At 37.5% G+C, this 22,409-nt stretch overlaps 1 protein-coding gene across 1 annotated transcript; it reads right to left on the reverse strand.

The window, feature by feature from the left end:
* Positions 1-3,081: 3,081 nt before the first annotated feature.
* gjc4b (gap junction protein gamma 4b) lies at positions 3,082-22,205 on the reverse strand. The gene is made up of 3 exons (XM_046844930.1): positions 22,149-22,205; positions 4,078-5,245; positions 3,082-3,385 (listed from the first exon to the last, which is right to left on the reverse strand). The coding sequence occupies exons 1-3, from the start codon at positions 22,203-22,205 to the stop codon at positions 3,372-3,374; spliced, it is 1,239 nt and encodes a 412-aa protein (XP_046700886.1). The 3' UTR covers positions 3,082-3,371.
* Positions 22,206-22,409: the final 204 nt, after the last annotated feature.

Below are 22,409 nucleotides of genomic sequence, written 5' to 3' on the forward strand. Positions count from 1 at the left end.
ATTTTAAAATCAGAGACATTGTGCAAAGGGCTCAAATATACAAAGGGCTAACCAAAATATTATGCAGCACAATAAAAATTTTGGACAGTTTAAATGCTCAGGACAAACAAGCACCTCAGGATCAACTGTAACAAAAGAAAAATCATCCAGGTAACAACATACAGTATTAAGAATCAAATGTGTGTAAACTATTGGACTTAAATATGCTAAACAGGGCTATAAGGTAATTTTGTTCTATAATTTGTACTTTCTCTAAAGCTGCTTTGTCAATGTTCATTGCCAAAAGCGCTATAGCAATTAACTTGAATGAAGTTAAGTACACAAGGTGTATGTAAACATCATTTATATAATTTGGCAGACGTCCCTAACCAGAGTGACTTAAATGATGATCTTTTATAAAATCTAAGGGTTATGCACCCAATAGCAGTAGCTTGGCGGTGCTCAGACGTCACAACATACGGATTCAAAATCCAACGACGCAAACACAAATCTAGCACTCAATCTTGTGACCTCAATCGTACCACTTACACTATTATATTAGGTCAAAAGTGATCAGAAACAGAATGTTTGCATTTTAAATGATAAACATCCTGAACAGCACAACTAAAAGCTTAATGTGTGCTTGAAGGCTGCTGAACAGCTGAGAGAACATACATCATGGCAGTTACAACTGTAACTTCAGCACATCCAGATACAATACATATACAATTACCACATTTTTTTGTATTGTATCTGGAAACATTCAGATACAATACAATTACAAAAAAAAAAAAAAAAATCACTACTAGTGAGTGGTAGTGGTTATATATATATATATATATATATATATATATATATATATATATATATATATATATATATATATATATATATATAAATAAATAAATAAATATGGAAAATATGTTTCTTTCTTTCCCGGAATCTAAGATCTCTTCAACCTAAACAAAATATAGGCTTAATAGCACTGATCTACATTCCCTGTTGTATGTTTAAACAATGATAAACCGACACGGATGCTGAATATTTCAAAAGCTTTATTCAGTATTTAACTTGCACAAAAATACTATTGGTACAAAAGGTATAAAAAGAGAGTACAAAAAACACCTTTGAGATGACGTACAAAACTTACCAAAAAACAGGCGGCTTGTTTAAAAAAAAAAAAACGAAAAGAAAAAAAAAAGTTGGTGACGTTTGAGCACATGAAAATAAACTAGATAAACACCGGTCAGGCTTAGCTCTTACTTTTGCACCAGGTCATTATTCTGACCAGTCTGACTCTATTTATATCAGGAAGCAACATAAGTGATTGTTTTAAAACACAAAAAATGTAAAGAAATCATATATATATAATAAAAAAAACTTGCATCAGGTCTTACTACTAACATAAATTTCAGACCATAGACAAAAACCTCATAGAATGGCCTTATAGATCCACTTAAGGCCTGAAAAACATTGTAAATAGCAAAAAGCAAAATATTCATGACCAAAAATAATAATAATAATAATACAGAACTGTTTGTATGGCACCGAGAAGCCTTGCCATCCCCATCCAAAAAAGGAATCCTGTAACATCCTCATATACACATCACACACAAGGTGGAAAAAACAACTATCTAAAGCTTCCTTGCAGGTCAAAAAATATGGTTCACACGTATTCAAGCATTTTCCAGGTTTTCATCTTTTTGATCACTTATTTAAAAGAAAAAGGCACCAAAATGTGGCTTTAATGTTCCAGTACCGCAAAGCAGAGATGCGAACACCAAAGCTGGATTTCAGCGTGGTGTTCGCTGGCTTCCAGTTTATAACATGCAACAGAGAGGCATTTTCCCCCAAATGTACAAATCCACATCACTGATGACACCGTGTCCTGCTACAGATTATTGTCAAAGCACAGACTACATATTGAGTTCATTTGGAAGGTGGAGCCCCATATACGCAAACCAACAAACAAGTTCGCAACAGGGTTTGTTGTGCAAGATCACGTTTGTAAAACACGAATGGAACAGATGTTCGAATTTAAAGCAGTGGAAACTGAGGCCACTTGAATGCCTAATACAAAGCAGGAGCTGAACAGTGCTGTGGCTTTAGGTCAGTGTTATTTCCTATTGATGAAGACCACTTGGATTCTATGGCTGAAGATGGTCTAGATATCTCCCGGATGCACTTTATTAGCCGTCAAAAGCTTGGACACACCCATTTCACATGATCATCAAGCGTTTGGTATATAAAATATAAATAATTATGTTGATGCTCATGGATGAATCTTAAAAGAACTTAATATGAAAGAGTTTCCCCCAGCATTGCTTTTTCCCCCCTCGTTTGTTCAGCATTTAGAAAAGGCAGCACAGGTGGCTATCTAATGAAGCTGCTAAGCAAAGCTATTATAATGGCTACTTTGAATAAATAGAAAAAGTTCTTTATATGGTTTGTTCATTGCTTTTATTTTTTGTTGCTTTTTTCCCATGTGAGGTAGCCAACGGTTTTGGTATATTTACTATTTAATGTTAAAAGAATGCTTCTGGGACTGGGTGGGTCAAAACTTTTGACAGGTACTTTATATAAGCCTAATTAGTGTTTCCTTAGCGAACAAAATCAAGTTGCATCTATAAACCTGATCCAAGACCAGAACGCACTGGGGAACAGGTCCTTGGTATATCCTAAAGTATGTCCTACAGGAAGAATCAATCTTCCTCAATGGAAATCTGACAAAAGTCCTATAAACTATATTCTAACAAAAACAAACCTAAGCGAGTAACAAAATTCTACCTATTACTATAAACAAGCCCTTGCTGACACTGGTTCACATATACATGCAATTAGAAATTACAGATCACTACTTCAACACCAAACCTAATTTTTTCTACATGTTGTACCTAAACTATCCAAAAAGAATAATGTGATTCAACACTGGCTCATCCATTGCTTTTTGGAATGACAATGAAATATATGTAAACTCCAGTTTAAGGAAAAGAAAATTAAGGCATTTTTGAGATGCAACCATTGGCACTTCTTAAGAAGTGTGTTGAGCATAAAGATCTTTCTCTAGTACAGACAGAAGAACACAAACACTGCTCAGTCAGCTACAGAAAGGAAAGAAAAAACGCTTTTATTTGCCCGTAGGTACTTTGGAATGCCAGGCAGGCTGCTCCTCAAGTATCAGTGGCTGCTGAGATATTCCCAGAGGCCGATGCTCCATCCTGCCATAATACTGCACAGGCTGTTCTTACTGTTCACCAGCATGCTCACAGTGTCGTGTTGTCTCACAAAAATCCTAAACACACTCAAGATGTCCGACTTCCTGATGGCCTCTTCCCTCCGTGTTGTTTCGGTAGGAAAAAGGAAAAACCAGATGAAATCTGTTGGCTCGGTTCTCAGGCTCTGATCCCTAAAAGACAGAATTTAAAAAAAGATTATTTTAAAGCGTATACACACGATGCATTTCGGGATGGTTTGCGAGTAAGCTCCACGTGTGTGCCTTACCAATAATTCTAACCTTACACTTTATATTTTAAATACCTACAACTACAAAGTACAATCTCACGGCCCTTAACCCCCATTAGGTGCTCAGGTGTGGGAATGGGGATAAAGTACATGGATGGTCCCAAATCCAGCTGTGAAAGGAGGATGGTGGGCTGGCAATTAAGCTAATAGGACCATGGCACAGGAGGAATAACACACAACCAAAACAAACAAAACTATTATCCATTATATTGTATATGTATGGCTCAACTATGGGATACCAGACTAAGGATAAATAACTTCAATGCTGTTTTTTTTGTCTACAGCAAAGTTGTATACAGTCAATATTATGGAGAGTGAACTATGGTAAGCTTTTTTTAATTCATTGTTTTTAATGTCTAATCCCGATTAAGCCAACTTTCTTTTATAGAATATTTTTTTCCACATATGTTGACATGAATACTTTTTAAAAAGTGCCATTTACATGTAGCCACCCAAAAAAAAAAAAAAAAACAGGATGGTTTACCTACTATCCCCAATGCTGCATTTTCACTTTATAGATCACTGTTACTTTAAGGACACATTGATACTGACTGACTTTTTTTTTTTAAGGTGTACCTTTCTCACAGGAACTGGCTTGCTTCTCCTGTTTCTCAAAGTTGAGGCGGTTCTGCTCGGCGGCTGTGCCGTTGGACTCGGGACTGTTGCTTCGCACTGGACTGCCGTCCTCGCTCTGGTACGCCAGGTCCAGGTGCTGCTGCGCTAACTTCAGGTGTCGCCGCAGGCGGTCCAGCTCTCGTGAGGACGCCTCGTCACCCAGAGCCTCGTGGCCCAAGTCACCGAGGTTGTATTCCCCTCTTGTACCGACCTTGCCAGAATCCTTCTTCAGGGCTGTGTGGTAGCCAGGGGGTGCTGATGGAATGCGAGTTGAGCAGACCAGCGTCCTCTGGTTGGATATGGATAGTCGATGATTATGTTGGCGTCGTGCGCGCCTTTGGAATGCGTCGCGGATGCCACTGAATCCCAGGTGCAAAATCTCCAGCACAGTGAGTAGAAGACAGAGGGCACTGACAGCATACATGATGAGCAGGAAGATGGTCTTTTCTGTGGGACGTGACACAAAGCAATCCACGGTGTGTGGGCATGGGCTACGTGTGCACACGTATGACGGCGCCACCTCGAACCCGTACAGCACATACTGGCCGAACAGGAACGACACCTCAAAAGCCACACGTGACAGAAGCTGAATCACGTACACCTTCATCAGGCCGTCACGCTTGATCCGTCTCCTTCCGTCGTGCTTCTTCTTGGCAACTTTCTCCTTTTCTTTCTCCTTTTCTACTTCAATCACCTCAGAGATCATGGGATCCTCCTCACCATTGTCCTCAGCCTCCTCGTAGTCACGGTTGGGGCCGCGATTAACCAGAGGCATGCGCTTGCGCGGACCCCGTAACCCGTAATCATCATCCTCCATGCGTGCAATCTTGTGCATGGCAAAGCCAAGATACATGATGGTGGGGGTGGTGATCATGATGATCTGGAAAACCCAAAACCTTACGTGCGAGAGCGGTGCAAATGCGTCGTAGCACACGTTCTCACAACCAGGTTGATGCGTATTGCATACAAACTTACTCTGTTCATCATAGTATATTGACTCGCCACCCACTACAGTCAGTACAATCCGGAACACAATGAGCAGCGTAAGCCATAGCTTGCCCACAAAAGTCGAGTGGTTGGAGATCTCCTCCAGAAGACGTGTCAGAAACTCCAACTCATGATGCCGCTGCTATAGTACGCTGGTCAGTACTGTTAAAAAAAAAAAAATACAGAAAAAACAAAAACAAATTAAGGCACATTCATTGCGGTGGAAAGACAAACCTGATGCCTGATTTTTCATTTTCTTTTCAAAACCAGTTTTCAGGGACACTAAACAGTTTACATGACAATAAAATTCATCACTATATTAAATTACATAACCGTGACTTACAAAACTGCTCCATCAATACACATTCTGATGCTGGTTCATTAAGAAAAAGTTGAAAACATTGCAAAAATAAATCTAAATCAATCAGCAGCTAAACAAACAGAAATTGACAATCAGCACTATTAGTGAGTTAATATTTCAGAACCAAAACTTGCCAAAGGATGAAATCAAATGATAGACAATAAAAGTCCACTAGATGGAGCCACCACAATACTGTGAAAAGGGATGCAATAAGATGATAGCAGACTGACCTTTTTTTTTTAACTGAAAATAATTTCATATTTAGTTTTCATATAATTAAAAGGTTTTACCCAGCATTAATTGTTTGAATGTAAAACATAAAAAAAACACAGTAAACCCATAGTGTGAATTAGCCCTTTTAGTGTCTTTTGAACAGTGTGAATTACCTACTTAATAAACCAAGTCCAAAATAGCCAGTCTGAAACTGCGAATACATCAGCAGCATCAAAGAGAGAAATTGGTAAACAAATCTATGTGAAAGGCAAATTCCCCCAGCTGTTTCCCAGCTCAAACAAAAAGCTTTCAAAAGGTGAACCATTTTAAGATTAGAACACAGGGGTCAGGAGCCAAGATGTGCCCGACATTCAGAACGACCTAGACGACTGAAAACCTTAGCAAACATTGACTGGGGCTGTTTGAACTGCTTGTGTAACTAACACCAGACATCAAGTCCACCCTCTCCACCCACCACAAACACAGCTATACTTAAGCCTTTTTTTTCAGCAAATACCCTTCAGCTGTATTCCTTCACTTGCAAGCTTTCAACTCGTGCCAGGCTTTAGAATACTCTAGAAGTCGGAATGTCTTCATCTCCCAAGGCATGTAAAAGCATGTCAGAATAATCCGTGGATGTCGGACAGACTGCGTGGCTTAACTTACAACAATGCAGGCCAATTACTCTCCTGGGCAAAAAAAAAAAAAAATGCCTTAAAGGTTGTTTAGCACACAGTAAAATACAGGTAAAGGTGTGAGTCCGTGTGTACATGTGGAACTCGGGGTGTTTATTTTAAATACCTGAATGCAAAGTCAATAACTGCAGGCAGTGTGCTGGCAATTAGAGAACTACTACTTGCACAGCATGCATCATGGAAAGTTTTATGAGAAGTAGTCCACATAGTGTTCTCCGTAACACTACACATGCCCAACACCATCACCACTACCACACACAGGCAGCAAATTACAACAATTTGTAGGCTGAACTAGATGGTAGAGCCAGAGAGCATCTATTTGGCAGTAACTGCACAATGAGCCGGTTGTAACATGTGAAAACCAACAGCTGGTGCCACGTTATTCCACATTTCTGTTGAGGGCAGAACCAGTTTCTTCTTCTATTCTCCAGTGTTACACCCTACTCACGAGGACACAATATTTCCTGGCATGGAACAGGAGACAGGCGTTAAACATAAGGAACCATCGTTCTGATACCATTCATCTCCTTTGTTTGTCAAAATCCTCCACTGCTGTTTTTGTGTTTTACAGAGGTGTGGCGATCGAGAGCTTCCCCGGCTGAAACGGTAGATCTTCAGGAGGCCCAAAAGTACGTCGTTTAGGAGCTAAGTGAAAAAGCGAAGCAACTCGCCAGCAGCCAAAACGCAAGCTAAAAAGATTTTTACCATCGCTCTCAATCATGTAACTGATATGCACAAAGCTGAATTCAAGGCCTTTTCTTTAAAACCCAAATTCCCCAGATTCCTCAAGGGAATGAACACAGCGCTGTTTCAAATATCCACAATTCCAACATTCCACACAGGAGTCCTGCAGAACCCAAGCAGGACAGCCATTACAGTCCGTGAGCACCGTAGGAACAGGACAGCATTGTGAGACACATCTGGGAGAGTGGTTAAGTTTCAAGTCCAAAGTTTTCACATGCAAAAATGGCCTGCTTTGACGACAAGGGTTTCTCTTTTTTTCTTCTTAAAGTAAAGCATTAAGAATATACACACACTAAATGTTGACCACTGCCCTTGCTGTAGCATGAAAAATGTTGTACACTGTTATATGATCAAAATAAATATTAACCAAGTCAAGGTGAAGTCCAAGGAATTTGTGTCCTAAACGACTCTTTAGGATTGAACTCTTCGAGGACCAGGTTCCACAATTTGGATGTGTTTCACCAAAACCACAGCATCGAAGTATCGAAAGCAAAATGCCGGTTTAACCGCCGAGTCCTGGTGGATCACAAGATCACGTCTTGACACTCTTTCACAAGCCTATAAAAACCGGTTTTATTAGCAAAAAAACAGGATTTATAAGACATAATTGGTCTACGAAAGACCACACATACCACAATCCGGTTTTAATTGCTTCTGTATAAACAAACCACAATGACTGACACTTGGGGTTCTTCAACCCAAGCATGAGTGACAAAACAAACAAAAACAAACAAAAACAATTAAAAAAATGGCACAAATGAAATATTTAATTCAATATTCACTCAAAATATTTGGAAATGCCTCCATGGGTCCTCAATATAAGATCTCACCCAGAAAAGCCTGGAAGTTTCTGGAAAACTAAGGAGCATGAAGATCATTATTTTACAAAGAGGTAAAGCACAAGAAGCTCAAACACAAGGACGAGATGAAGCAAGTTCAGTTTACTGATGCACTTCCATGTTTCGTTTGTTAAACGTGTTAAGAACCGCGTCTCTTAAGGCTTCTTGAGACGATAGAAAGAAAATGAACACAGAAATAAGAACCGAATCGTAAAAACTCCGTTTCTTCCGTTAGAGACAAAATCAATGTGGCGTGCAACGTGTCGCCTGAGCTCCCACTTCATCCACATCCTCACGCCTCAATACCCAAACATTTAATACTAAACTTCCCCCACATATTTAACATATCCGATTTAGATAAATCGGGTTCATTCAGTTCACACGGTATTAAATCGATACAATTTGAAAGCGATTTGGAGAAAAGTCCAAACGTCCTGAACGCCGAGTTCACTATTGTTCTTTCTTAAGAATGAACGCGCGTCTCCGTGGTTGGCGCAAAATCTCACCTCCAAACCACCTACATTTATCAGCACATCCTTCCATTATTTATTATTCTTTTTTACTTACACACATCTTCTAGATCTGGGAAAAAAAACAACCCCCCGACGTTTTTACGCATCGTACTGATTGCTGATTTGGACTCGTTCAACGCCACTACGACTCAAAGCTAAGCTAGCAACCCGACTCCATTCAGTATGACTGTAAAGACATCGTACCGTCACAAAAACACTTCCACTCGCTTTTCCGTTGTGTTTTTTTGTTCGCCTAATGTGTGAAGGATTACCACATTTTCCCCTCCAACTTCTAACCGAATGGCCCAGTCCTCGTTAAACCGCTCAGATTAGGTCCATGTGCTGTTCCTCCCCGCTCCGACGGGGCTCTAAATAAACGCGGACAAAAGAGGAGCCCCAAATTGCTTTTCCTCCTCCTTCCTCCTCCCTCCTCCCTCTTTTCTCTATCTTCCCCGATCCTGCCAATCCCTTCATCCTCTGGGGTCCCAAAAAATCTAAAACCCTCACCTGTTCTTCTTCACTTTCCACCTATTGGGTTTTATTTCCTTCAGGTTATAAACTCAGGCAAAGGGATTTGCGTTTCTTTGTCAACAGAGTGATGTAGTGTCGGTGCTTTATATATATATTCTACTACTATACTGTGACGTCATATATATAGACACACGATGACGTCACACGTATATATATAAATATAAACATCATATAAACATTTTTATGAACGTATAAGCAGCTGACCCATTGTAAACACCCACCCTCCTTAGTTACTGTTGCTATGTACAACAGAGACAATTGCTTATACATTTTATGAAAACTGGATTTCCCTTAAACCATGCAGTATATGAACTGTCATCAACTTGCCGCGCGGACATCATAATGTCCTCCACAATTTCACCGACTATCTCCATTGTTCAAAACATTCCACAAAATCGTCTATTACTGGCGTTTTCGACTGTGAGTGACGTCACTGTTCAATAAAAACAGACGTAATAATAAAGTCCCACCCCTGATACTTGATTAACAGCTTTCAGTGCAAGGATTAGAAAATTCTAATGCAAAATGAATTGCGATTCCATTTGAGTTTTGGCAGGCTACACACTCGACAAACGTATGTAATATTGCTATTTAAATATGACATGGTCATAACTCGAAAGACATGGAAATGGACCTAGCGTTTTCATTTGAAATTTGGCAATTCCTTTTGCATATTGTCCGGAATATCCTTCCATAGTAAATCAATGTCCTTCATTGATGACAGTGTCAATTTACATTTATGGCATTTCATAGACACCCTTATCCTTCTTCTTTCAGCTGCTCCCTTTAGGGGTCTCCATCATCCATCTCAATACTACTCTGTCCTCTACATCTGCCTCTTTCACACCAACTACCTGCATGTCTTCCCTCACCACATCCATAAACCTCCTCTTTGGCTTTCCGCTTTTCCTCGCTCCTGGCAACTCCATCCTCAGCATTCTCCTACCGATAACCCCGTGTCCCTCCTCTGCACATGTCCAAACCATCTCAATCTCGCCTCTCTCACTTTGTCCCCCTTATTCATAGTGATGTGCAATAATGCCTTAAAGTCTCCATCAATAAAGATACACTTATACTGCTTTACTATGTCACCAAATAAAACTAAGAAGACTAAAAAAATCATTTGCGAGGTAATATAGTAATAAAACAACAAAGACGAAACAAGTGCTTATTTATGTACTTTAGGAAGACTGCCATTTAGTGGACATCAAAGGGTTCATTTCAGAACCTAGTTGCCAGAACAGAGAAGAGTCCTGATGTATGCCCTTCTCGTAAAATGAGAGGTGGTATCTCACATGACCATGTGTCAGTGTTGTGTGGTAGAGAGGGGCTGATGAACTTTCTATCACAACAAATCAGTTATAATCAATCATTTTTGTAATGGTTTTAAATATAATCTATATAATTATAGTTGGTCCTGATGAAACTGTACATTTGCAGAATTTTGCAGACACCTTTATCCAGAGTGATTTACATTTATTTAACTGAGCAGTTAAGGAATTAAAGACTGCCAGCTTTGCTGTGCTGGTATGTGAATTACTGACCTTCTGACCAATAAGGCAAAGAGCTACTATTTCCCATTCAATTTTACTGGCTTCCCTACATTGATAAACAGACTGTGAAGAGCATATGTTTTGGAGGTGAAATGGGTCCTAAATCTCAAAGATCTGCAATACTTTGGCTAAATGCTTTGGCCCAGAGCTTAAGATTAATAAAAAATTCAGCTGCGCTGTCGGACAATAGGCTGCTGTTACAACACACTAGTTGCACGTGCACACTATTTGCAAATGTTTCTAACAACTTCCCTTCTTCCTGTAGAAAAGCATGTTCGGAAGTCATTGATATTTGAGATCCTTCCTCAGTAGCACTTTTTCAGAGAATGTAGTGACTGGGGGAGGGGTTTCCTTCTCTTTTTTTCAGGTTCCAGGGTTATTTTTCAGTGTCGTGCAATTTCATGAGGGTATTGCATCATGAAAAACATTTATTGTACTGTAAATTGTGCATATCTTTTCTTAGATCTGGATTAAATGCATCAGAGGTAAATCAGTGAATATTTATACACATGATGTTTGTATGATGGTCTTTTAGCAGCTCATTTACACTGAAACAACTGATGATAATTTGCACTTAAATAGAAAACGTGTGAACGTGTGGCCTTAGTGGTAGTGGTGTTTTAGGTACAGAAAAAAAAGCTTTTTTTTAAAAAAAAAAACAGCTCTTCCTCTAATCCTTACCCTCTAAAAGCATGATAATTGGTGCACTAATTATCCAGTTCAGACAGATATTGACACATCATTATATCAGGCCTGGCTTTACATTATACAGTACAAAGTTAAGGAAAAATACCCTAATATTATATATCATTGGTAGAGCTTCATTAAATGTACTCAATCTGTTACCTGGGGCAGTTTGGAAAAGTTCAGAGCATATCATTAACAATACTCATAGATTCGAGCAGTGTCTTTATGAATAGCTAGTTTAGTATGTCTTTATGGATGGATAGGCGAAAATAAAGCAAATGCTAAAGCTGCTCATCTGTTGCTTTTTGTTATTACAGTGAAGGTATTTGAGATTGGGCAGGAAATTTAACTCACAACAAAGACAGGTACACATTTTCATTAAGCCAACTTCATTTTTATGACTGAACATGATTATACTGTATTCTGATTATATATCACAGTGAAATGAGTCTATGATTTAAGTCATACAATATTCTTCTATTTCTTCCTATACTTATATTATAAGGATAAAAGGTAAGGAAAAGTGCATGTCATGCTGACAAATAACTAGAACTCCGGGGGAGGAGATTTTCCTCCAACACAATAGTGTTGACACATTCTTGAGTCAATCTCCTTGTCAACCCCTTTACAACAAGTCTTTGTGTTAATATTTCATGCATGAAGTTCCAATGGTTATTGACTACATACCGACAATAATTTAATCTAAAATACGAGGCTCCTTGTAAGAACACTTTTCCCTAGCTCAATGTTCCTGTTCAGGTTTATACAAGAACGATGAGGCATACAAACACACCTAACTAGTAAATAGTGTGGTCTGTTTTGTGGTATGTTTATTGCTGCTCATGCTGGTTTCAACAAGAAAACAGACTTTACTTCTCAAAACATCTGCTGTATACAGATACCTCAGAAAGAAACAAAAAAAACTAAGTAGTTTTCTGGAGTCCAGGTAGTTTATTAATTAAACAACAGATGCCATGTGCTACAGTGATTAACAGTGATTAACTAATGTCATAACCAAATTGTTGCAAATTGTTGTTTTAATACAATTTCATAATATATAATATAACTATTTAACTGCAGCAATTCTAATTTAATTTCTATTGCAAAATGTTTTAAAATGTCTGATTAAAACACTACCACAAATAACTTGAATGTGCTATTGAAATAATCCCCACTGCCTTGTTTTACCTATAGGCCATAACAGACAAAAGGTATGTTTCCTACCTTTGTTTTGTTTAGTGTGTAAGTGGGAGGGGGTGTTTGGGGGCAGGGGTACAAGGCAGTGGGGGTTGGGCAGAGTTCAACTCTTATACATGACTCTGTTCCCAGTAGAAGGTGTGCAAACGGCCCATCCACTAGTCTCTTATTCTATCAAGTATACATACTGCCATGTGTTCCCCTCAGTAGTTAAAAAAGTATGGACCACACTGAGCACACTTCTAATTATTATGGAACTGGGAAACACGGGTGTTGCTATTGAGACAGAGAGGCAAGCAATCAACTGCTTCCCAAGCAGAAGAGCAGATGGTTGGAGGAAGGGTGCTTCTACAAGTTGTGCTGCACCAGCAACTCCACAAACTATCTCTAAATGGGTCTTCAGGAGGGTTTCATAGTTGCCAAGTCATAACAATTTACCCCGATGCAGCTTGTAAAATTCTGAATAGGGCAAGGGGAAGTTTTGTGTTTGAAGCTTTTTTATATATGAGATTTACCAACATCCACGAATTACTGAAAATTCCTTAGTATTGCTATTTTTATTTAAAAAATTATTCTTGACAGTCAATGCGAACAAAACCCCAAAAAAGTCTACTTCCCTGCTGATGATGAGATACATTTGTTTATATTTAGCTCTTGATACACAGTTTTCCATGTGGCCACCATCTTTTTTCTCTGACTTTAAAAACATTTGCTTGGAAGTCATCGAACTGCTACTAGTTTTTCCCACAAAATTGCTAAAATCTTTTATGTACTAAAGAATCATCATGAAAGGTCAGAGCCATATAACCGAGGGATCATTTTAACACAAGGCAATAATCAAACACCACTTTCCAAACCACTGAGGAAAAATGTAACATTCCTGCAAATATTTTGTCTCCCATTGCAGCAGGCATCTTTGCATGCACCTTCCAAAACCACTGTGACTTATTTATATCAGCTCTTACAGTTGCTCTAAATGTGCAAGATTTGTATACAAACAGCAGACAGAAACTTATTGAAATCAGCAATGTCACACATTGTATTTCCTAACCATTATATCACTCTACTGGTGCAGTATCAATGATTTATTAGAAGGAAGGTAGGGTAAAAATTCATTATACAGTGTAAGATAAGGAAAAAAGAGACCACGAGTAAAGAGTAATGCTATCAAACATATTGCACATAGGTAATATTGCACGGTTTTAAATTACTGTTATTGCACGTGTTGCTTAAAAAAAACCTTTCCTGGTGTACCTACTAGTTTTAGTGTGCATATAACAATAAATGTTTAAATCTGGAATATTTATCTATTTTGCACACAAAAAATATTACCATACAGTTACAAAGACTTCCTTTTAGTATGTGTATTTCTGAAGATAGCATATACTCTTTAATTTTTGCTTTTTTGTATTTTTTTTTGCCATTACTGTCTAGAAACAATACCAATTCATTACCAAATTTAACAAGTATATGCCACAACCCATGCAATTATGAGTGGTATACGTATATGAAAATGTTTTGTGAAATAGATTTAATAACAAATGTTAATATATGGAGAGGTCGATTTACCATCACAGTGCTATATAACAATAAAAAGGATTTATATGTGAGGCAGAATATAACTATTTAGAGTGTGCAGGCTCTCCTGAGGTTGCAAAACGATCTCATTAAAATGTGAAAGCTGGTTCTGATGATATCTTCCAATTTTTAGACCACAAGGGGGCCCCATGCGAAAGCCACATCTACAGTATGTGCTCATTGTCCCTTTTTGGTAAAACATACTTACTTGACTTGTTTTTAGGTAAAAACATACTCAGTGTAACACACAGTGTACAATAATAATGGTCTTGGACCCACTGGGGCATGAAAGAAATGATATCTATGTTTATGGAAGACCACATTAAGTCACAGTCATGGCAACATGTCTCGGAAATGAAAAAAAAAAAAAAAAAAACCAACTGTTAAATTTGTAAAGAGCAATATAAAAATTTTCTCATCCCTGATTAGTTCTTCTGTTTTTTTTTGATATTGTACAAAAATAATGTCTTTTTTTTTTTTTTGCTTTTTAGCTTTTCGCCTCTCTGTGCACTGAGGAGAATGTAGTTTTTAATTAAATCACAACCCTAAACATTAGTAAGCAATAGTTTTTAATTAGCGTTGCTATGCAAAATAACACAATAGTAATATTTACATTTACATTTACATTTGCAGCATTTAGCAGACGCCCTTATCCAGAGCGACGTACAAAAGTGCGTTGAGTCTTTAGCAATTAATAAATCTACACTAGTACACAAGATTACACACTTAATATAAATATAACTAATATGAATACACTAAATAAATTGTGTTAAAAAAAACATGCACTTCACATATAGCTGGCAACTGTTGCTTTATTTTATTGGTCTGTTATACTACTCTTCATTATATTCAATTATATGCTATATTTTTATCCTGTTCCTGTTCAAGACAATGACTTTCATCCTATCATGGTCATCCAGGAATATTAGGGAGGTTTTGGGTAAAATGTTACCCGATTGGTCACAAATGTCCAAAGGCCCAAGGTGCGAATCATTGTGCAAACGTGTAACGCTTAAGTATGCATGGTGCTCACTTAGATGGCCATCCAATTTCACTGTGTATTCCTGTCTCACACATGAGATCACATGCTCTAAATCGGATAAACTGCTTATTTAAAATAACTGAATGAAGGTGACCAAAATCATGAATATCACCTTGAAATGACTGTTAAATGTTGTCATGCAAACAGTAATGTCACACACAATTGCACTGGCTTCAGTAATTAGGTATTGCTTCGTAGTCTGAGTATACATTCCACAATCCCACACCAGGGCCTACTAAAAATGTACAATAATGGAATTTTGCAGATGCACTAATCTAGACCAAATTAACAATCATCTTATTTGAACAGCTGAGCAGTTAAGGATTAAGGGCCTTGCTCAAGGGCCCAGCAGTTGCAGTTCTGAGATATAAACTCATGAGTTTCCAATGAGAAATCCAACATCATCTCCACTGAGCTTCCACTTTTCAAATTTTTTATATCCTTCTATTGTTTCACAATATTTTTATGCATTCCAATTTGTCAGTGTTTTTTTTCTTGTTGCAATTGCACTTTCTGATTGTCTGTTGTTTCCAGGAATGCTTCTAAATTTGCTGTTTTTTTGTTGTTCATTTGTTTTGTAATTGTAATTAAGCCTCTTTTTTAAAATTCCAATTCCAATTTCTTTAAAATTCCTCTTTCTAATCAATTCCATGTAAAGGTGATGATTTGTCTAAATGTCTTATTGAAATGTTTATTTTTGCTAAATTTAGTTGTGTACCACTACAGTTTGCTGGTATAATAATAATGAATTACATCGCCTTCTTCATACCAAAAAGCCTTTAACAGACAGTATGCTATTTAAAGTCTTATTTGGGCAGAAAAACTCAAATCTTTATCAGTTACTCGACAATAAAATTTGTTGACCGATTGCATTGTAGAATAATATCACAAGGTCTTGATTGCATAAAAAAAAAAAACGGTTCAAATGTACATTATATTGGTTACATCCACAACCATACTACAATATGCAGTGAAATGCTTTCATCAGATAGAATAAAAGTAGATTTTTATGCATTCACATGGTCTATGCATCATTTCCTGTGAATACCAGACATGATTAAGAGAAAAACACTTTAATAGAGAGTAAATAATTAGATATTTACTTACTCAAGCTTGACAGATTCTGGACACAAGCAGATAATTCAATACAGCTGGGCAGTTCTTAGCCATTTGTACTAAACAGTCAAATGGAGAGAAAAGCCAAGTTACGTTGTTTTGCTAATCAAAAAATGTAATTCTTTCAGATATTGGTGATGGAAGAGGAAATGACTAAATTTCTGTTTCACTGCTGAATATGTATTATATATTAGCCCAAATGGAAATCATATCTGTTTAATGATGATATAACTGTCACTAATAGACTATATAAAAAAATCAACCCTGGTTATATTGTTTAATAGCACATTTTAATAATTTTTTTCTCTCAGAGACATATGTGGGCTCTATATGAAAGCAAGGATCTTCAAAATTATTATAATTCTTTTGTAATAATATCTCCTGGCAAGTGAGTTTTTTTAGGGCTCCAAAGGTCTAGAAACAGGTCTGATTGGTGGCTGGGAAACAAAAAAAAGAGCATAAGATACATCACACACAAAAGTATTTAACAATTCCTGTATTTACACAGCTGAAAAGAATCCCTTTGCTACTTTAGGTTATACATGGTCAAACAATTGCTTTGATCAATTGTGAATGCTTTTGTACATTCATTTTATTAATTGTGTACAATTGTCTGCTGTTTGCTACATTATCAGTTGTTTGTCATGTTGATCAAAATATATTATACTTTCCTATTAGGGGTCGCCACAGCGGATCATCCGTCTCCATACCCCCCTGTCCTCTACATCTGCCTCGTTCAAACCAACTTCCTGCATGTCTTCCCTCGCCACATCCATAAACCTACTCCTTGGCCTTCCTCTTTTCCTCCTTCCTGGTGGCTCCATCCACAGCATTCTCCTACTGATTTACCCCATGTCCCTCTTCTGCACATGTCCAAACAATCTCAATCTCGCCTCCCTCACATTGTCTCCAAAACGCCCTACATGCGCTGTGCCTCGAATAAACTAATTTCTAATAAAAATATAAAAATATAAAAATATGCCATACTAGTTTCATCTAAATAGTCTTAACCCCCAAAACATCTCGCATCAGTTCATCTAAAATGTCACTAATGAAGGCGGGTGAACGGAATCAGATCAACCAATGATCAACTGGTTCTCTGAAAACAGGTCAAAGGTGAATCTTATAAACCTTCATTTGGCAACAAAGCAAAACACAGAATTACAATTTCTGAAAATAGATGAACAACAAAGAAACATACAGTAAAACTGTGAATCCTGTCCGGTCTCTTGCACTCAATATAAATTAAATATGCAATCAAATAAATACATTTGTGCTGCTGAAATTCATAGATGCCGTACAGAAGAAATTAAGGCTTGTGCATTTTCAGTCCCTGTGATCCAAACCGTAGTTTACATCAGGAAATTGTGCAGCGTCATCCTGACAACATGACTTAAAATTTGCCGATCTTGTTTGTGAACAATGACAAAAAACTTTTTATTTTGATAGGAATGATTTGTTCATTGACACAAATATTTACTTTTGACAGATGAACTAAGGATTTTGAGAAAAGTACAGGCTTTTGTAAGAAATCCAATATTTTGTGCTGTTTGTACACATTGTTTTCAGAATGCACTTACTGATTTGCAAATATTAAGGATGTCTCGAGAAATGCTCCAAAGCAACTGAGAAAAACTGTAAGATGGAACTGATATGATGTGGTACTATAGCATCCCATTCTGCTGCTCAGATTATCTAACCTAACCTATATCTGTTACACTTGTCCCCATTATACCTGAATATAAAGCTTTCAAGCTTATTATTCTTGCCAACAAAACAGAAAACAATGTTTCACCCTCTTACTATAGAGTATTAGACACACTCTGGATGAAATTACCTGCCATCATTTTGGATAGTTTTTTTCCCAGAAACTTTGACCCATAATTAATGGGCTATTCTTCAAAACATTTTTTGCTATAATTTCCAAAATGAAACCTCAGAGGAGATACAATTGTATTAAATGAACATATTTGAATAATCATTTATGGATGTGAACTCTTAGTGAAAAGATCTAAATATGATGTTGAACACCTTCAATCTGGATAAAATATAAACTGATTCTTAATATAATAAATATAATATATTATTATTATTATTATTATTATTTTTATTATTATTATTATTATTATTATTATTATTATTATTATTAAATATAATAAATATAAACTGTTTGATTTCTTCTAAACACATTTTATCTTAACATAAGCTTTAAGTTAAACATGGACATTTTTACAAAAGTCTTTTTTTTGGTGGGATTAGTCCGAATTTTTTAAACAAATCTCTTGGCCATTTAAATAAGTGGTATTAGATAGGGACTGAACTAAAATGACAATAATCTAATGCAAAAATAAATTATTATATAATATAATACTTTATTCTTCAATTCAATTGCACTGATCATTATTAGGTTAACTCATAAATAAACACGCAGTTTCGGCCTCCCCAGAATATCAGCACTGCTACTTATGTATGTTTCTATTTTAAAAATTCCATTTCTATTTTAACTGTAAATTCTATTTAATTCCTTTTCACTGAAATTATATTGTATTTTAGTTTATTGAACATTTTATTTTATTCATCTATTCTATTCTTAAATATTGTGTATATATATAAAATATGCTTCAGTTTTGCAAGTTTAGAAGGACAAGTATTGATCAGTGTATCAAGTGTATCAGCTAAATGCATATTTATAAATTATATAAATAATCATGTTACAATGCTGAAATATTTAAATATTTTCATTCATGACACAACAATGTACATCCTTAAATAAAGTACATACAAGCAGGTCAGATCAGCTACAGTATAAACTTTTGGGTGATACTTTTGAGTCCTATGTTGACTTAGATTCGTGTTCTTGGCTGACAGGAATAGAACCCAGTGCGATCTTTTGTTGTTGTAGCCCATCTACAATGAGATGGGCTCAAAATTGATCTCAGGGGCTTTATGCCAGCATGGTTGCTGGTGCCAGATGGGCTGGTTTGAGTATTTTAGAAATTGCTGAGCTCCGTCAAATTTCACACAAACAGGTGTAAAAAAAAAGCCTTCCTGGCAGGCAGATAGCTTCTTGTGGATAAAGTAACTCAAACAACAACAACAACAAAAATGCATAGGTTTTTATTCTTGTAGGCAAAGAACAATCTCAGATTATCATGAACAAAATTGTAATTTTTTTCCAATCTTCAGCTGTCCACTTTCTTTTACTCTGTACCCACGATAGTGATATATTCTTGTTAAAGGTTGTAAAGCATGCTAATTTAAATTACAATAGACCAGTCTGTTCATTCTCCTCTGATTTCTCAGCAGCAATGGGTTTTAGGCTTCAGAATCCTCTACAGGATGTTTTTTGTTTATTCGCACCAAACTTTGAAAATCCCAGGTGATCACCAATCTGGGACCAACCTTTAGGCTACAATTAAAGCCATGCACTGTGCTGTCATGAGTTGATTGGCTAACAAGATAATTGCATTGATGTACAGGTGTTCCTTATATAGTGGATGGTGAGTATATAAGTGTGTCTCAGTAGTTTTCTTTCTTGACTTTGTATATATATATATATATATATATATATATATATATATATATATATATATATATATAGAGGTATATTGTATTCACATTGCTTGGTTTGCTCCTAATATAGTACAAGAAAAAAACCTAAAAAGTACAGCTTATATATTTTTTTTGTAATAAATACTTTGTTTCTCTTGATATTGAAATAACTGTCACACTGTTGTTTTTATGTAAATAAAAAAATAGTTTGTTGCAATTTGTATGGTTTAATGCTGAGTAATAGTTTATGTCAATATATTTGTCATTGTTTTTTTTTTCTTTTAGCTGAATGTGAAGGCAACTGGAAAATTCACAAGGGAAAAACTGCAGCTTGACATATCCCAAAACAGATTTCAGCAGGCTCAGTCCCACAATGCATACAGAATATAGAATACAGAATTGCAGAATGTTTTTGCAGATTTTTTTTTCTTCTGGTGTTAGAAGCATCTGCCTCATTTGGTAGCCTTTAGTTGTCAAAGTCATTGTCCTTAGCAATGGACACATCTGTTGTCTGTGTCACATAACAAAGTGTGAAAGTCAAGGCCAGTAAAAAAGTTATAGCATTCTTCACAGGTCCTTCTCTTCTTTTGAATTCATTGTTTAAAAAAAGGAGTGCCTCTTAAGCACACCACCTAGACACATTGTAAAATGGCAGATGGACATTGTTCACAAAAGCTACTGACATTTTTGACCTTAGGGCAAAAAAAGAGTAATGAAATCACTAACCAGGGTTTTTCTGTTGGCATGAATAGGATAAAACTAGATTTTTAAGTTTTAAAAGTTAGTAGTACAGTGATATGATGTGTAAGCAACAAAAAAACAATTCCCTTTCAGGCATGATGCCCTCAGGGAGCTGGTTTGTTAACCCTGCAACTCTCTGTGCTTTAGGGCACGGCCAGCTCCAACGGGTTTACCGCCTCTTAGGAGTCCCCTAGAGCTGCTCCAGGGTGTTGCTCCGGCTCTAGTTGTGCCAATCATTGATATAATTTAGTAGGCATAAGCCTACAGTCCCGACGTGTTACATAGGGGCTTGGGGGGCAGTGTCGGGATCTTCAGGGATGATGCAACACTCGTAAAGAGATAGCTAGCCAGTGTCTCCAGAACCCGCGGCACCGACACATAATCACGTTCTTTCAATCATGTTCTTTCAATCACGTTCTTTCGTTTGCGTGTTGTTTGCTAGCTGTTTTGGTTATCCTAGCTCACCTGGTTTAGGAACAGGCAAGAATGTGCGCGCACCTACATTCCACCACGTAGGTTTTTGCTATTGTTTAGACACCCTAGTTAGAGGGCAGGTGCCACCCACTGTATTTTCTGGTAGCTTAGCCTAGAGTAGTCAGCTAGTCTGTTCCTGTCTGTTAGTTAGGTTAAGCTTCCCAAAATACAGCCTAGAGTAGACCCTTTTGTTGTGTTCATTTCTTTGGCACTGTCCATGTTCTTTTGCCAGTGTGAGTCTAGTCTTCTTGACTCTGTAAAGCACGCTTGGGATTTGTTTCTTACCTTACTGCACGTGACCATTAAACACTAACTACTCTAAACTCTGGTCCTGCTTTTTGTTCAAACGGCCCGTAACATCTAACTGGTTATTGTTCCACACTCCCCTAGGCCTAGCTAAGGTGGGAACGTAACAGTGAGGTTCTTAAAACTGTGTTCCTCTTTGCCATCTCCTCCCTTAATAGATAAGGGGATCTTCAGGCTCTTTTCTGTGGCCCCTACTTTCCTGGAGTTACTCCAGGACTAGGCCAGCAGCCTTCCTCTTCCCTAGATAAGGGTATGTTCCTAAAGTACCCTCGGTTGTCCCACAACCTATTAGACTTTAAGCATTCTCTCCTCCTCCCTTCAGGCCCCAGACCAGGAGAAGCTTTACTGGCTGTGTCCAGTGCTCGCATATGTCCACAGAACAGAACTGTGGGGGATGTTGGAGCAGCTGTTTGTTTGCTATGGCCCTCCGAGAAGAGGGCTCCCTGCGAATAAGCAGATGCTCAGCAGACAGATTGTGGATGCTATTTCTTCCTCTTATGAGTCCTCTGGTCTCCCTGCTCCTTTTCAGGGTCAGAGCACACTCCACTCGAAGTGTGGCTGCCTCTAAGGCCTTGTCCTTTGGAGTCTCCCTCCAGGACATTTGCAACACTGTGGGATAGTCAGCTGACCTTTGTCAGGTTCTATATCCTCGACCTCTGTGACACTTCTGGCCCCTCTGTTCTTTGCCCTAGCTGAGCCATTCACACTAGGCAGGGATTGGTCAGCCTGGTTCGATTGGACTTTCGTTTCTAAAGCATTTCTGATGCAGTTTGTGTTCCTAAAGGGGAACATCTCCAGGTTACATATGTAACCATGGTTCGAGACGTTTCATGCATTCCTGCAGTGCTTCCTTCTCTTTTCAGAAGCTGGCACTGGTTTCACTCCATGTGCTTTTTAAGCTTACTGGTTGCAATGCCACCCCACCGGTAAAGCCACGCTTTCCATTGGGCTGATTATACATGATTCAGTGGGTGGACAATGCAAAGGCTTTCCCAAAGCATTTCTGATGCAGTGTCTCGTTCCTCTGGTAAACATGGTTACATACATGACCTGGAGATGTTTCTTTAGCTATAAATAAACCTTTTAGACATAAACAACACACGTTTAACCTTGAACATAGAAAAGTGCAGGTTCGATATAAAAAAAATGGTGATTGTTAAATTAT

This window comes from Silurus meridionalis, chromosome 3 (genome assembly GCF_014805685.1).
Source record: "Silurus meridionalis isolate SWU-2019-XX chromosome 3, ASM1480568v1, whole genome shotgun sequence".
Lineage (NCBI taxonomy): Eukaryota > Metazoa > Chordata > Actinopteri > Siluriformes > Siluridae > Silurus > Silurus meridionalis.

What these genes read in the sequence shown, in the direction of transcription:
- gjc4b (XM_046844930.1), bottom strand. Translation starts at nt 22,205, where the DNA reads ATGTATAATCAGCCCAATGGAAAGCGTGGCTTTACCGGTGGGGTGGCA. An exon ending in GTGGGGTGGCATTGCAACCA is followed by an intron (nt 5,246 to 22,148) that starts GTAAGCTTAAAA and finishes AGCGTACTATAG; the next exon opens with CAGCGGCATCATGAGTTGGA.